This window comes from Propithecus coquereli, unplaced genomic scaffold (assembly GCF_000956105.1).
Source record: "Propithecus coquereli isolate 6110/MARCELLA unplaced genomic scaffold, Pcoq_1.0 Scaffold52, whole genome shotgun sequence".
Classification (NCBI taxonomy): Eukaryota; Metazoa; Chordata; class Mammalia; order Primates; family Indriidae; genus Propithecus; species Propithecus coquereli.
In genome coordinates this window covers 5,567,472-5,584,364 of record NW_012151063.1, presented here as the reverse complement: position 1 = coordinate 5,584,364, position 16,893 = coordinate 5,567,472, and the positions used below count along the sequence as shown (strand labels likewise).

Genomic DNA, 16,893 nt, shown 5'->3' with positions numbered 1-16,893 from the left:
TCATGAGACTCTACCTTCATGATTTAATTACTTCCCAAAGGCCCCATCTCCTAATACCATCACTGGGGGGTTAGGATTTCCACATGTGAATTTTGGAGGTATGCAAACATTCAGACCATAACACCACCACAGGAGTTACACTGGTGCTTCACAAACATTAATGTCCATAGCAATCCCTGCAGATTCTTTTGAAATGCAGATTCTGATGCAGGAGATCTGAGATGGGGCCTGGGATTCTTCCTTTCTCATAAGCTTCCGGGAGGATGCTGCTCTGGGGAGGGTCACACTCAGCCACAAAGATTTGGAGGACAGTGGAAGGCTGAAGAAATGAAGAGTGTCCTTCCGTATTTCCCTGATGTAGGCTTTGCCTTCCCTTCACTAAAGTCTAATGAAAGCAAAGAATTCTGAGCAATATATTAATAGCTATGCTGTGTCCAGGCATTAGGGCATCTTCAGGATCAGCTGTCTTCAAAGATTATTCATGTTTATTAAAAGCAAAATCTTTTCCTTAGTCATCACATCAAGGACTCAGAAGATGTCCTGGACCAGAGACGATACCCCAAAACGGGAAGAAAGAAAAAGCCCAAGACAGAGCCAATTTGGAAAGCTCCACCCCTCCTCCCTGTTTTACTTAAGGTAGAGGCAATCTCGCATCTTCCAGATTCTGTTTTGCAGCTTCTGTGAGAAAAAATCTCTGTCCTTAAACAAGGAGACCTGGAGAACGATCAGTCAAGAAATTCGAGATTCCTCTAGGCTGGGTTATTAGGATTCGACAGGGAAGGCACTGTTTGGGGAAAGAAAGAATTGAGGGTCCTTTAAATCTGGGTGGGGATGTCAGGCACCTGGGCCACCATCAGAGCTGCTTCTTTAGTATGACCAGAGCCTTGTTGCCAGAGAACGCACCGACTATCTGCTTGGGGACCCCTATGTGGCACGAGATTTCCAATTTTCCATCAACTCATAGTTTATCATCTCATTCTGCAGATGAGCCACTCGGAAAGCTGACAGAGGTTATGCAACCTGCCCAAGGTCACACAGCCTAAAGCTAACTGAGGATGTGAACGTTGCCCAAAGTCATAGTCCAGTCTTTCCAATAGCACTTAGGGAAAAAAAACAAAAGCTTTGAAGAGTAGCCGGGGGTAGACTGGGGGTGAGGGTGCGGGGTGCCCCCACCTAGCCCCGAGACTCCGCCCTTCAGGGTAACTTGACCGCCCAGCCGGGCGCGAGAACGGGGACGGAAAGGAACCGCTTCCGGGAGACAGACCCGAAGAGGGGTGGGCACTTCCGGAGCACCGTAGATGAGGGTCATTAAAGGTCAGCAGGTTTGAAGTGAGGGCCAGGACCGCAGGTCGCGCTAAAAGGTACACGGAGATTCATAAGCCTTTCTAGGTATCCGAAGATAGCATGACTCTAGACGAGAAAGTCTTGCCCACGCTCGTGGACACTCCGGTCGAGCGGCCTACGGTCCCAGAGGGCGCCGCCATGTTGACTACAGTAATTTAAATGAAGAACGCGAGGCTGATGCAGGCTGGCAGGCGTCGGGGCGGTGACGTCATAAACCCGCGCGGGGAGGTGGCACCAATCCCTTCCGCTGGACCTTCCTGGGCGGGCTCACAGCGGGCGTGGGCCCAGCCCTGATAGGCGGAGCCACGTTGAGTGATAGTCCGGCCCCGCCTCCTGATTAAAGGGGCCGTTCAACACGGAAGTGCTTCAGGCCTGCGCTGGTAATGACAGAGTTCTGGGGCCCAGCGAGTGGCTGGCGGGTCCAGGTGTGCTGTCGCGGGTCTGATGCGGCGGCAGCCTCCGCCTCGCCGCCCCCCGAGCTGCCGGAGGGTACTGGCCCTGCGCGGGCTGGGCGTGGCCGCCTGGCAGCTAATCACCCGACCCCCTCCCTGCCGCGCCAAAACCTGGGCTCGCCAGTATCGATGACCAGGGTTCTCTCTTCGTGAACACCAGCGCGGCGGAGCCTCCTTCCCTCACAGCGCCAGGCCGGTGCATCAGGAACAAAGGCCTTAGGTCCCTAAATTCGAGGCCGGGGCCGTGTGCCTGGTCTCAGGACCCCTCAATGGGGCCCTTGGGTTCCCCAGGAAACCCTGAGAACCTCGGAGTGGGCAGCCTTTTGGGGGCACGATTTCACACACCTAGGCAAATCGTGCCAACTGAGGCATTGGGAAACATAGTTTTGTATTTAGATGTGTTGCAAGTATGAAGTGGTGTGCCTGAGATTTCATGGAGTCTTCAATTGCCTTTACCACTCATGACCTCAGTTTGTCTTGAGATACTTGGCAATGAGGTGTATAGCTTTGTTGAATAGTTGCTTATTGCATTATTGAGTAATTAGTGTTTTAAAAAATATGGATGTGCAAAAGAAATGGGGGAGAGGAGCAGGGACCTATATTTGAAATTTAATGGTGCTTTTAAAAAGAGCAAATGAATTGTTCATTCGGAATTTGATAGGATCTCTTAATATTAATAATTTTCTCTTTCCACAATAGTAGTGCCCCTCACTTCTGCAAAAAAGTTTCAAAAGGTCAAGAAAAAAGGCCTTTCCAATTAGAATTCATACAGTACTGTCTCTTGCCAAGTAATTAAATAGTAAATTCCATAATCTATGTACTGAACAAATGTGGAATGTTTAATTTAAAAATTTTATAAGACTATTAGGTCAAGGTGAGAAAGGAAAAAAGTTTTCTTTGAAAGATTCCTGTGTTTAACTAGAGTTGATTGAAACAACTGTGCTTAACACAGAGAATGATACATTTGAAGAAAGCCTTGGAACAATGATCAGCATAAGACTACACAGTATGTAGAATAAACTATACCAGCTTACAGCATTTTTGTTTTTGTATTGTCAATTCCGCAGCTAGAATGAAGCACATCAACTTGTCGTTTGCAGCGTGTGGGTTTCTGGGCGTTTACCACTTGGGGGCAGCATCTGCACTTTGCAGACATGGCAAACGGCTCATGAAGGATGTCAAGGCCTTTGCGGGGGCTTCTGCTGGATCCTTGGTTGCTTCTGTACTCCTAACAGCACCAGACAAAATAGAGGTAATTGAGTAGTAACTAGGCTGCATTTCTCATCAAGAAATTAAGGCCAAGTGGCAAAAATGAGTGTTAACTTTACTAAGTTAACCCTGCAGAGAAATAATCCTTTGTCTGAAAAACAGAAAAGGTTAAGACTTCTAAAATTTAATCACTGGAGATCTGTGCTTTGGCTTTGGAAAAGATTATTTCAGGTGACAGTGAAATAAAATAAAATGCCTTATTTCACTCTTGAGTTTTTATTTATCCTTAAGATTCCAGCACTGTTCCTTTAAAGCAAAGGATATTTCTTCTTTCTGTGATCATGTAAAAAGCTTGTAGCCTGTGTTCAAGGCCTTGAACATGCGGCCAATGACTCTCTGCTCACTGCTATTTACAAATAGACATATAAATTAAAATGTAGACACAGAATTTCTATTAAGTGGAATGGTATGGGAATTTAATTTGTTTTTAATTTTCACAGTAAGAGGAAGCTCTGAGTTCCAAGCAGTTTATCCAGAGGTAGTACAAATAAGCCTTCATTATGTATTTTATTCAATGCAATCTATGTTTTAAACATCTGTTTTCTGCTATCTGGACGGTGATCAGTCATTCACTGACTGTGAGAACTGGTTTCTTTAGTTGGGAAATAATATATTTGTTAATTACTTATATCTCTAGCAGCTTTGATCAATAATAAAATAATAATTTATTTCAGTCCCATTTAAAATTTCAAAGCTACAAAATTTTAAACATCCAAATCTCTTTCTCAATCTATTGTGAGCTCCTTAACAAAGAGAAACTGGAATTGAGGCCAATTATTCAGAAATCTACCTATCTTTACTTCCCGTCTTTATGTGGTTGATTTACAGGGACCTATGGAAATCATTAAAAACTGTAGAGATTACACAGGATGAGAACCTTAAATCAGGAAAAGTATAAATAAGATGTGAAAACTCCCACCAACTAGCAGAATCATATGCTTTCAGTTGCAGCGTAGCTCCTTCTCAGAACTCCATTTCCTTTCTGAAGCAGCGGGCTCCTAAGGGGGCAGTTCCGCCTGTTTAGTGCAGTCTTTAGCTAGGGCAAATCCTGAGCTTTGGAGTTGGGTAGACTTGGTTTCCAACGCTCAGCAAATGTAGACATGTCTCATGCAATTTAGAACTAACATGATTCTGAAATACTGCAATAATACAGCCACTTACTTAACTGAAATTCTGTGATATTAAGACATTGAATAATTTACTTAAATTTGTTACTTGAAATCATATTTTCAAGTCACCTGTTATTTATTTTTTGCACTAGAGACTCAGTTGTGTTGTCTGATCGTTGTCAGTGTGATGAAAAGGTTAAGTCTTTATTGGGTGCTCCCAAGGGTGGGTAGAAAATGATTCCTTTTGTTTACTTAGGGCATCCTCATTTCTCATTTTTCAAAATAATTTTTCAGCCAAAATCACCTTTTGACTTAAGGTTATTTTATTTCTTTTCTTTTTAGCATTTGAAATAATCCATTTGTAGGATTGCTTTGAGTTTTTTTAGCAAATCTTTCTACCTACTCAAATTCCTGTTAGCTCAGTTCTCACTGATGGTGTAAGTTCCTCAAGCTTTCCACTGTTGTGACAAATATGTGCGTAATTAATCTTGTTCTGAGCTTATGCATGTATAATTAAGAGGAGCACCTGATGTGGGGCATAATTTAGGTGGTAGGCAAATTTAGGCACTGGTATGGAAGAGCTCAACGCTGCAGGCCTTTCCTCAGCCCTCGCAATTTGCAAGGAAGGCGTGGTGGGGAACTCAAAGGTGAATATGTTCATTCCTTGATGGGTTTACAGTCTGGTCAGGGATTGTGTGTGTGTGTAACTAAAATTAATGCAAGGAAATAGGCCAGGTGGACACTCCAGCAGAGGAGAAAGCACATGATTGGGGGGGCCACCCTCATTTCTCACCTCAAAGCTCCGGCGGCCTCCTGGCAGCACTTAACGTGTTATTACCCAAATGCAAATCTGATTCTCTCATTCCCCACCCCACCTGTGGACTTAGTATAGTATGATCTGGGGTTCCTCAGCATGCCTGCCTCACAAGGCCTACTGGTGGCTTGCCAGGATGGATGACACATTGCAGCTCCGTGCCCCTCTCTGAGTTGTTCTTGCTGCTGTTTTTACTATTATCCTCTTACACCTCCATCCCCTATCCAAGTCCTCCTCATATTTAAGGTCCCAGCCGAGACGTTAAATTGCAGAGGAAGCCTTTGGCAAACCCTGAGGTTGGAAGTTCACACCCACTATATTCATTTCCTGTTGCTGCTGTGACAAATGGCCAAGTTAGTGGCTTCAAACAACAGGCATTTATTATCTTACGGTTAAGGAGGTCGTAAGTCTGAAAGGGTCTCACTGGGCTAAAATCAAAATGTCAGCGGGGCTATACTCACTCCCTCCAGAGGGTGGGGGGGGGGAATCCTGTCCTTGCCCTTCCAGTTTCTAGAGGCTGCCCACATGCCTTGGCTCCTGGCCATTTCCTTTATCTTTATTTTTTTTTCATTTATTTTTATTTATTTTTTTTATTTCAGGATATTATGAGGGTACAAATATTTTGGTTACATTTTATGTCTTTGCCTCACCCAAGCGAGGATTAGAGGCATGCCCTTCCCCTCTGTAATGCTCACCACGTCCATTAGTTGTGAGTTTACCCACCCCCCCAACCACCTAATCCCTGGAGAATATTACTACTATGTGAGCACCATAGTGTTGATCAGTCAGTGCCAATTTGATGGTGAGTACAAGTGGAGCCCATTCTTCCGATCTGGTGATACCTCACTTCGGATGATGGGCTCAAGCTCCATCCAGGAAAACATAAGAGGTGCTAGATCACTGTCGTTTCTTATAATTCAGTAATACTCCATGAAATGCAAATCAAAACCACAATGAGATATCACCTAACCCCAGTGAGATTGGCCTCTATCAAAAAATCCCAAGACAACAAATGCTGGCGAGGATGTGGAGAGACAGGAATACTCATACACTGCTGGTGGGACTGCAATTAGTGCAACCTAGTGGAAAAGAATTTGGAGATACCTCAAAGAGTGAGGAAATTCACTGAAGAATGTGCTAAATTAGAATTCGAATCGAGCCTTCAAGGATTTTTCAGATGTAGGCAAAGGCCATTTAAGGTGGTTTAAAAAGAAAAAAAATTTAGGATTGCAAGAACATATAACTTGCCAAGGGCCTAAGAATGGTGGGTGAGACCCAGGCCAGGTTGCGGATTTGCACACCTGTGACAGAGCATGACACCCAAAGTCTGGGGTTGGATGTATAGCATCCTATACATTGTGTGATTGGCACAGACTTTTGGAACTGGAGTGAAGTTTTTTTGACAACACATAGGGTCACCTATTGATATTCTTTTTCAGGAATGTAACCAATTTGCCTACAAGTTTGCCGAAGAAATTAGAAGGCAGTTTTTCGGGGCAGTTACACCTGGTTATGACTTCATGGCCCGATTGAGGTATATATATAGTACATTTCGCCCCAAAGCACATGAAGACAGAGTGTTGACAACTCTCTGTACAAACTGTGGCAAGCTCAGCATTCTCTCTCCTAAAATATTTACAAGACGTTCAATAATTAAAGGTGAATAACGTGGATCACTTTTTCTTCTTTAGAAGCGGAGTGGAGTCGATTCTTCCTTCCAACGCTCACGAGCTGGCCCAGAATCGACTGCATGTATCCATCACCAACACCAAAACCAGAGAAAATTACTTAGTCTCAAGTTTTTCCTCCAGGGAAGACCTCATTAAGGTAACAAAGCCGTGCTTCTGTCTGAGGAAATCAGCAAGTGCTGATTTAAATTCTTCATACAAATAATGATCATTAGCACATTCTTTAGATCCTGTGTCTCACATCACGCCTGATAGATGGTAGGTCTCAAAGAATTATGTGTCTGATGAATGCATCCACCAGAATCCCTCCCGAGGTCACCTCCAGACTGTGACCCGGAGGCCGCCTGGACTTGTTCAATGTTTTCCCACCGACGTTCAGACCCTCACATTTTTTTAGGTGAAGCAAGTCATTGATGCAGTTTAGTAGCAATAATATAGGTAGCTTAAATGTAGGTAGATAATTCTTTGCCGTTTTTCTAAGACTTTTTGCATGTATTCTCTTAATCCTTCAACAGTCCTTCTGTAAATCAGGTAGGACAGGTGTTATCATAGCACTTTTATGTCTTTAACAAGGAAGAAATCGGTGGGAATAGTTTATGTGATGAACATGTACACACACGTACCCAAGGTTATTCTGCATGCCAGTGGGAACCAGTTTTAGGTCCCAGGTCTCTTCACTTTTCAGTGTAATGTTCCGTTTGTTCCTTCCATTTTGTTTTGATGCCTTTCTATCCAAACACATTTGAAAGTTGTTTGGTTGAGAATTCATTTTCTCTGGGAAATACTTCACCTGATTGATTTCCAAATAACAATGCACTTGCTAAGGTAATGCATTGAATATTTGTACATTGGAAAGGTGCACTTTTCTTAGAAAAGCTGGGCAATCTTTTCTTTATTTTTTGTGCAAATCACAGCAAGCTTCAGGTAATACGGAGAATGTATGTTTTGATCCAGCAGCAGGTAATGGGTTGAGAGTGCATGGTAAAAGTCCACCTGAATTAGGTGATAAATGCATTGATTTTTACTACATTCGGGTGCTGTCATCTGAAACACTTAATGAAATGTTGAATTGACTAATAAAATTACTTTGCCACTTAATAGATTAGAATATTTTTACTCAATGTACCTATTATGCCAGTCTCTCACTTATAAATTAATAGTCTTTCTACCTTAGAAAAAGGTATATTTCTATAATCTTATTATGATATCATGGAGACTTGACAATATAAAGGGAAGAGCTGGTCAACCCATACCTGAGTGGTCACAAGTTGTCAACGTCCAGTTCAGACAGATCAGGCTTGTTGGGGCTAGGGGGTGGCGTATCTCTTCCGCTTTGCCTAAGAACACACTGTGTGCACTTGTGTCATAAAACAAGAGGGGACTTCTTCCCACAGTGTGCCCCTTCCATAGAGCCTGTCCCTGGTTGCTCTATCTACAATGGCAGAACTCTGAGCCCTAGATCTTCCTACATCCCATCCTGACTTACATGTCACTGTTTAGCATACTACCCATTTTACTGCTTTTTCATTTAGCTTTTATGGTCTATCTTTCTTCACTAGAATGTGAGCTCCAAGAGTCAGGGATTCCTCTGTTTGCCCGCTGTGCAGCCCATCACGTGACATGCGGCCAGCCACAGTGGGGTGCTCCATCAGTGTCTCAGTCAAATGCATATGAACCAAGGTGGCCGCTGTTGCAATGGTCTGCTTTAAAACAAAAGAACAGAGAAGCAGGGACGTCCCTATTCGGTGACCTGGGCAAAATAACATAGCTTGTTGGGGCCCAGCTGGCACCATGGTCCATGTCTCTAGGATCCTGCTCTGACTATACCCCACATGGGGTAAAATAAATGGTCATCCTCTCTGTCCCTTTTATGTGAGAGTGAGGAAGACAGAAGCATGGCCCTCAAAGATGCCCATACCCTAATCCCCAGGGCTTGTCAAGATATAACCTTACATGGCAAAAGGGATTTTGTGGGTGTGATTAGGTTAAATATATTGAGGTGGAGAGATGATCTGGGATTATCCAGGTCAACCCAAACTAAGCACGAGAATCCTTAAAAATGGAGACCTTTCCTGGACTTGATGCGTCATTGCTGGTTCTGAGATGTAGGAACCCCCATTTCTAGAGAACACAGAGGCTTCTGGGAAGGTAGCTCCCCACTGACAGTCAGCACAGAGAAGGGACTTCAGCCCTGCAACCATATGGAACTGAATCCTTCTAATACCTGAATGAGAAAGGAACAGACTCTCCCCTGGAGCCTCCAGAAAAGAACGCAGCCCTGCCAACAGCTTGATTCTGCCAACAGCTTGATTCTGCCCCGCTGAGACCCGTACCACACTTCTGACCTCCAGACTGTATGATGATAAATTCGTCTTGTTTTAAGCTGTTAAATTTGTAGTAATTTGTTGTAACAGCAATAGTAAACATGACGTTTTTCCATTTCCTTTGTTTTGGATAATAACTACTCAGAGAATTGGTATAATTACTTGAGTTCATTGAACGGAAGTGAAATAGTTGACACAAATGTGTCATACCTTGTAAGGGGAATATTGAATAACTAACACTTATTCTAGGTTACACAAGAAACAGTCAGAATGTTTAGTAGGCTGCTTTAACCTTTCTCAGAACTAAAAAGAAGGAAGGATAGATATAGTTCCTTGGAAGCAGATGGTGACTACCAAACTGTATGAAATCTATACCTGGAAAACTCATGAAGGATTTAGTGGGAAAGAGTCAGAATGGGTGAAGACTAGGAATGAGAGACCAAGAATGTCGCCTAAGGTGCTGCCATGTGCAGATGTTGTTCTGACCTTAGTTGTGGTGGTAGGTGGGGGAGGAAGCCATCTGAAGGCAGTGCCCCTCCCCTTAGGTGGGGTCCCCAAAGCCAGGAGCTGAAGCAGCCCAGTGACTTAGAACACCAGGTCTCCCAGGGCTTTACATGCCTGGCTCTGAACACACAGTGTTGGGTCTGCTTTCCAACATCTGGAACTTCTGTAGGTGGGAGTGAGGGAGAGATTCATTAAAACTCAAGGTAGAGTAAAGGAGCGTGGGCTAGTACTAAATACTGGTGATTTTCACCTCCATGAAGTCTTGTTCCATGTCGTCCTTTCTATCCATTTTTATCATTTACTCATTTATTCTGCTATTTACTAGTTGAATTTTTTTTTCATGCCTGGCTTTCCATAATTCACCAGCTGACTGCTGCTCTTTATAATGGACAGAGTGCGTGTGTACCCCGAAATCCAACTGGAAACCTGTAGCTTAAAGTAAGAGTGTGTGTGTGTGTGCATACTTTTGAGGAGGTCTTTTTTAATGTTCTCTAGGATGATTATCTGTTTTATTTAAGTCTCCCGGTGATCATGTCTAGGTGTATCATTTCTCCATGTTGTCCTCTTGGACTAATTATTTTTGAGCCTCCATTCTCTTATCTGTGAAATGGAGTAATTAGCACAATAACTAGTGTTACAGTGGAGAATAAATAAAATGAAACATAAGAAAGTGCATTTTAAATGGTAAAGCCTTATGCATGTTGATTAAAGCCAATATTTCATAAATAATGAACAAATAAGGTAGTAACCCACACACTGCTGCTCAGCACCCCTATACAAATCTGTCTTGAAGTTTTAAAGCCATGTTAAATCACAGCTTTCTTTTCTTCCAGCTGAATAGCACTTATCATTTCTTACCAATTTTATTATTTAACTCTTCACTAATCATCTTTGTTCTTCATGAACAATGTGCTAACCTATATCTATAATATTTCGGGAAATGGATTGCTCCTAAGTTTTTGCCACCTTTGGGCATTTGATTATATAGCTAGCTCTTCACTATATGCCTTCTTTTTAAAAAAAAAAAAAAATGGTTTCGTGTGATGACTTAAATTGTACTAACTTTGCTTTTAGTGAAATGAAAAATTGTTCTTTCATGTGATAGCTGCAGTGTCAATTGATTGTTATCTGAGAACCCCTGCTAACTAATAATGCGGTCCAAAGATTCCTTTTGTTTGGGACTGAGTTTCCATAGAACGCTGACTCTTATGTCTGTGATAATTTGACTCAGTCTTTTGCACTTTATGCACCATTACAAGACAGATGCATGGCCTTCGGCATTCTTTTGTCTAGGATTTATTGATGCCAAACATTCCCCTCCTCACCAACAGTGACTACACCAAGGCACATATGACATCTGCTACCAAACTGCTTTGAAGTGGCCTGAGAGAGGAGATCCCTTTACAGAGTTCAACCAGGGCCCCATGAGGCCCTCCTCCAAATATCTCGTCTTTATTTTCCATCAATCCAAGACTCATTTTGGGTGCCATACCCAGAAAAACGTTCCTTCAGAAGATCAAATCCATCGATCCTTTATGCCTGGGGGTCACTTGTCTTCAGAGGATCAACACTGAGCTGAGATCAGTTTCTGCAAATGCAGTGATTGTTTGGGAGTGGAAAAGAATCGTGGAGGGGCATTGCACACCTGGCTGACCCTTGCCATGGGTGGACTGTGGGATCCTTGGCCAGTCTCAGCCTCTTCTGAAGGTCAGATGAAATATGTGTGAACGTGCTGCACCCACACTTAAGTACTTAGCAGGTGTACATGGTGACTTTCGGGGCCTCCGCTCTCCTGTCGTCCATCTCTGTACACCCTCCGTTCTTTTGTGTGATTTCTTAGTGCTGCCTCCCCTGGTGAGCCTCTCTACACATCATCCTCTGAATGTCCAGGTATGTACATTTCACATACCAACTCATGCGTTTCAAGTTCCAGATTTTATTCTGGGCTGTTTTTCTTTAGTAGCATACATGCAACCAGGAAATCCAAACACATTTTAATATTAGCCTTCGACAAAGCAGAACTAGGAAAGTAAGTCCTTTGTTTAAAAGAGAGTCATATGCTACTTCCAAGGCTGAGGAGAAATGATTTTTTAGTTAACAATGCCATGGTGCCATGGAGTTCCACTACTTCCCTGAATTGGTGCAAATCATTGAATCTTCATGTTTAAAGCTGATGCAGGCGTGTGTTCTGAAACAGTCTTTTGACATGTGTCAATGCTCTTTGATACAGGTTCTCAGGAAGACTTTCACACGCAATGGTATCTCTGGCCCTCTTGGGGGGAACTACACTGTCTCCATTGCTATAATGTCCTGAATGTTCTTGCACACAAAGAGAATGCTCTTGCAGCAAGATCTTCTCACACTTAGCCTTGAGAAGGTGAAATAAGGACTGAATTTAAGATAGGTCATTATCTTGGAAAAACTGGGGAATATAAATTTGAATCTGTCTTTGAATTTCAACTACGCCAGCAGATTCTGTATAAACAGTTAGATTCTCATTAAAGTCCACAGTAAACTTTAGGCATAAATGAAACCTGTTGAGAATTTACTCTCTAAGGAAGTTAGGCCACATGATTTTCTAGACACCTCTTTTCTATAAAGTGCAAAATGATGAGAGCCAGTGAGAATGTGTATTGGATATACACTTGGCAACATTTTATACTGTGGTTACAGGAAGTAACTCACTTTCACTGTTATCACTATGTATTTACTAAGAATAAAACAAAAGTCAGATCAGTGATTTTGCATGTGTATAATGTTCGAAGCGCTGTACCAAGTGATGGGACATGAGAAGTAGGCGCCTGCTGTGTACATCAGCGTTCTCAACCACGGCCACCGCACTACCGACATTTGGGCCCTGATAATTCTTTGTTGTGAGGGCTGTTCTGTGCTTTTCAGGAAGTTTAGCTGCATCCCTGGCCTCTGTCCAGTAGATTCCAAAGTGTCCCTGGGGGTAAAATCACCCCCAGCTGAGAACCACGGCTGTAGCTATGTTGAGATTGTTGGTGAGGTAAATGTCACTGGGAACAGTGTGAGGTCAGACGCACGAAAAGCACATGTTTAAACGTAATATTTTATTAAGTGACCTCAGGATGTCAATCTTTATCTCCTTCCTTAGAAAATCCTATTTTCCTGCAATAAAATGATGGTAAGCTGACTACAAATAAGAAAAGCCGCTCAGTTCTTAACTATCTAAAGCTAATTTTCCCACTAAACTTAGTTTGATATACAAATCATCAGTGCCTATGAAGGGAGAATAAGCTAAGACAAGAACAAATACATTGATTTGGAGGAGTGACAGGTATTTTCCAGCTCGCTGCACTTTTCATATCATTCAAGAGGATTTTTACTGTTATTATCTGTAAGAAAGTAATTGGATAGCATTTTTCATCTCTATACTTCAAAACAGTTCCAAGCATTAACTTGTGAACTCTGCATTATACTTTGACACAGGGGGAGGAGAAAAAAAACATCATTCTGGTTCCAAGGGTGGTGATTTTTTTGCAGGCTACATATGTTTCTGCAGCATAATCAAATAAATCGCTATATTTATAGAGTGCCTTTGGTCCTTTAAAGACCTCTAAGTACTGTAATTTTACAATGTGTGCACTATCCACAAATTGTTCCAGTTATTGCTGTGGTGCAATGTTGCATTTGCTGAATAACTTCATTAAATAGCTATGTTGTGCTTGCAAAACATACCTAGGGTCTGTGATTATTTTTTTAAAGGAGTAGCCAATTGATGAGAGGGCCAAATCTGGTTAGGATAAATGCAATTACCTTAACTGTAAACAACCTTTCTCTGAAAACTACCCAACTGCTTATGATGTCATTGTTCCCAGTGTGTTGAGAGGGTTGGGATTGAAGATGCTTACTTTCTGTCCCCTCTCTCCTATCAATTTGTTAAGTGATCTTCAGCAAATCACCTAAGATGCTACTCACTGCTGCTCTGCCTCTTTGGAGAATGGACGTGGTTGATGTCACGTCACGCTATTGCATTCTGCGGCCTGTTCCAAGCTGAGGTTTTGCGATGAATGCTTTGGTGCAGGCATGTGCGTTGACTCTTTGTAGAAGGTTGACAAATCTTGTGTGAGGTTGTTATTGTACCTTGCGATAAATAAATAAAAATGTAAAAAAAATAAAAGTGGCCGCTTTCCTCTGGGAAACAGTGCTGCAATTAGTGTGCTTTCAATATTTCAATAAACAAGTAATTGAGATAGATGTCCATAAAATTGGCCAAAAGGCGGAAAAAGAACCAAACGTAAGAAATCTGACTCGTGTGTGTTGGCCCTGGTAAAAATACGTGTGCGCATATATTTCGTATTAAAATGAATGTGGGTCCAGGTGCAGTCTGAGCCACTTACTAGTGGAGAGACCCTTGAGCAAGCGAGTCCATCTTTTTGAGAAGCAGTTGTGAGAGAATTAAATGAGACCTTCTGGTTGAGGGTGTAGCAGGGTCTACTTCAAGGATGTGCCACCTATGCATTTGCGTAGGGCCCCACTACCAAAAGGGGGTTATGGTTGGTTTAATGCCCTGCTGTCAACATCTTGAAATTCCTAATACTTTCCGAACAAGGGGCCCTGCATTTGTATTTTGTACAGGGCCCAGAAATTATGTAGCTGGTTCTGGCACCTAGAACCAGCCTGGTACAACAGAACCCTTTAACACATGGCTATTTCCTGTCTTTTTTCCTGTCCCTGTGTGGTGCTGTTACCCTTGAATCTGCCACTGCTAAAATCTGAGACCCCAAAGCTGCCTTGGCCGCCTGTCAGGAGCCTAATGCTGCAGCAACTGTTACAGTTGGGACCTGTCCCCTTGCGTCCAACATGCCACCACAGCATGGGGCAATCCTGGTTAATCCCACTAGTGGGAGTGTGGGGGAGAGTGCCGGGTGTCTTTGTTCCCACCACAGACAGGGAGAGGGACACAACAGGCATTTGTTGAGAGTATTAGCCCTGTGAAGGGCTGGATGTACCAGCAGAGAGACACATCTCTTTCCCTCCGGTGAGTTTCTTTGGTAGTAGGAGACAGGAGATGTGTTCAGGGAAGAGCCACCACCTAAAAAATCTTATGCCGAGTTCCATGTACATGGTTCAGACATCAATGTGGCAAGAAGGGCTTCCAGCTGTGTCCGGTCACAACTCAGCATTTTCCTGTAGAAATTGGGCTACACTGGTGATGGGGTCTGTCATTTAGTTCAATTCAGAATGAACAGGCATTTGAGAGCTGACCTAGAAATCATATCTATAATATTGTTTGGGGGGGCAAAATGCCTTCTGAGTTCTAAATAATTCTAAACAGATGATTTACAAATCAGCGTTTGGGCCATAATCCATTTCTGAATAATGTATGTTGGAAAAAGAATCTCCTGAAATCTTTGGCAACAAACAGCCATAGAGTCTTTCACTTATCAGTTGAAAGATTATAGCTTAAAAAATATTCAGTATCTAAAGCAGTATGTTTTCAACTAGAACACTAGTGATTTAGGAACCACACTGTGAAATAAAACATTTACATTTCAGAAAAGCCACCAGAGCCCAGCTTCTCCCATCGTAAGGAATGGTAATATCCTAAATGACAATCTTTTTCGACTTTTTAAATGGAAGATAAAGTATAATTGGTGTCTTTACTTGCCAGGGTTCCACTATCTATCATGACCATGTCACTAGAACATAAAATGTGCTATTCTCTTAGGACATCATTGTGACGTAAATTAGAATATCTCTGAGCTGGTGGACTAGCCGCCCTTGTCATAATCAGAGGGGTTCGTTCCTCTGGCAAATAAGATTTTTACAGTTTGTGATAGAACATTACAAATAATTTATTTGCAACCTGCACATACTCAGGAATTTAGACTTACCTTATGTTTAATTTTGCAATGACTTGGTTGTCTACAATTAAAATGCTGATTTTTATGTGTGTGAGATTGATTCATTCAGAGAGTGTGGATTTGTACCTATCTCTTTAGAGTCTTTTCAGATATTAAAAATGTTATCTTTCATGTAAGTATGTGCAGTGGTATACGTGAAATATATTGAACTTATTCATTTAATAAGATTTTTATAGCAAATAATATATTTATTATCTGAATGTTAATGTCTGTACTCATGAGCTATCTCTCTTTTATCTCCCTAGGTACTCTTAGCTAGCAGTTTCGTGCCCATCTATGCAGGCCTGAAACCAGTGGAATACAAAGGGCAGGTAAGGTGGTTATCACTGAGGGATTACACTGATCCCCATATTTGTATGTTTCTTTCGAAAGATCCAATTTTATACTTAATCTGGTGGCTCCAAATCAGTTTATGTATTTTTTCTCATAAATAGCTTTGTATCTATTTAAGATGAAAAAACTCAAATAGCAGGCACTGTGGTACCTCATCCCCAAGATCTCATGAATGGGAATAACTGACTAGAAATGCTCCGATTTTCATCTTTAAAAAATATTTATCTTTTTTTTCTTTTTTGGTTTTTTTTTTACCTAGTAAAGTCCTTCTATAAACTGCTAGAAGCAGAATTGCACATCAGGGAAGGAAAGGCTCAGGGCCTGCTTCCCTGCCCTACCTGAGACAGTGTTTGCTTCCGCCAGGCTCGTGGCCTGCCCAGTAGACAACCCAACCTCTCCCAGGCCTCCATGTACCAGACATCTTCACTGCTGAGGGTAACACACGTTTGCCTTGAGGAGAGCTCTCCCCACTTCGGGCTGGCACGTAAGGCAGGATGCCAGCTCTGTGAGGGAAATTTAGACACGGGCATCAGCTAAAATCAGCTCTCAGTGCTGCCCAGCGGCCTCTTAGCCCACCCCCTCCTCAGTCCACCCAGTGTTTGTTCCTGGCACTTGCCATTCCACCCTCGGCGGCTCCCCCACTGTGTGGACGTGGGTCCAACATAGGCATTCAGTAATCAAAATGGTGTCTGTTTAACACATACCAGACGTATGCATTTGATAATCAAATAGAGTGTCTATTGAACACATGCCAGAGATAGGCATTTTGTAATCAAATACAGTATCTGTTTAAAACACACTAGAGATATGTATTTTATAATCAAAAAGAGTATTTAACATATACCAGAGATAAACATTTTATGATCAAATACAGTAACCATTTAACACATATCAGAGTTGTATATTAATATTTTGTAATCAAGTATAGTACCTATTTAACACATATCAGAGACATGCATTTTATAATCAAATACAGTATGTATTTAACATATACCAGAGAATCAGAGATATGCATTTTATAATCAAATACAGTGTCTATTTAACACATACCAGAGAAATGCATTTTATAATCTAATATAGTGTCTATTTAACATATACCAGAGAATCAGAGATATATATTTTATAATCAAATACAGTGTCTATTTAATATATACCAGAGAATCAG

General features: G+C 42.1%; 1 protein-coding gene across 1 annotated transcript in view; it reads left to right on the top strand.

Annotated features, from left to right (window-relative positions):
* The first annotated feature begins 2,798 nt into the window (after positions 1 to 2,798).
* The window catches only part of PNPLA4 (patatin-like phospholipase domain containing 4), a 19,443-nt gene continuing 5,348 nt past the window's right edge, over positions 2,799 to 16,893 (top strand). Inside the window, exons 1-4 of the mRNA XM_012656805.1 lie at positions 2,799 to 3,048; positions 6,428 to 6,522; positions 6,680 to 6,815; positions 15,641 to 15,706. Of these exons, the coding sequence (XP_012512259.1) occupies positions 2,869 to 3,048; positions 6,428 to 6,522; positions 6,680 to 6,815; positions 15,641 to 15,706 (477 nt within the window). The 5' untranslated portion in view covers positions 2,799 to 2,868. The remainder of the gene's footprint in view (positions 3,049 to 6,427; positions 6,523 to 6,679; positions 6,816 to 15,640; positions 15,707 to 16,893) is intronic.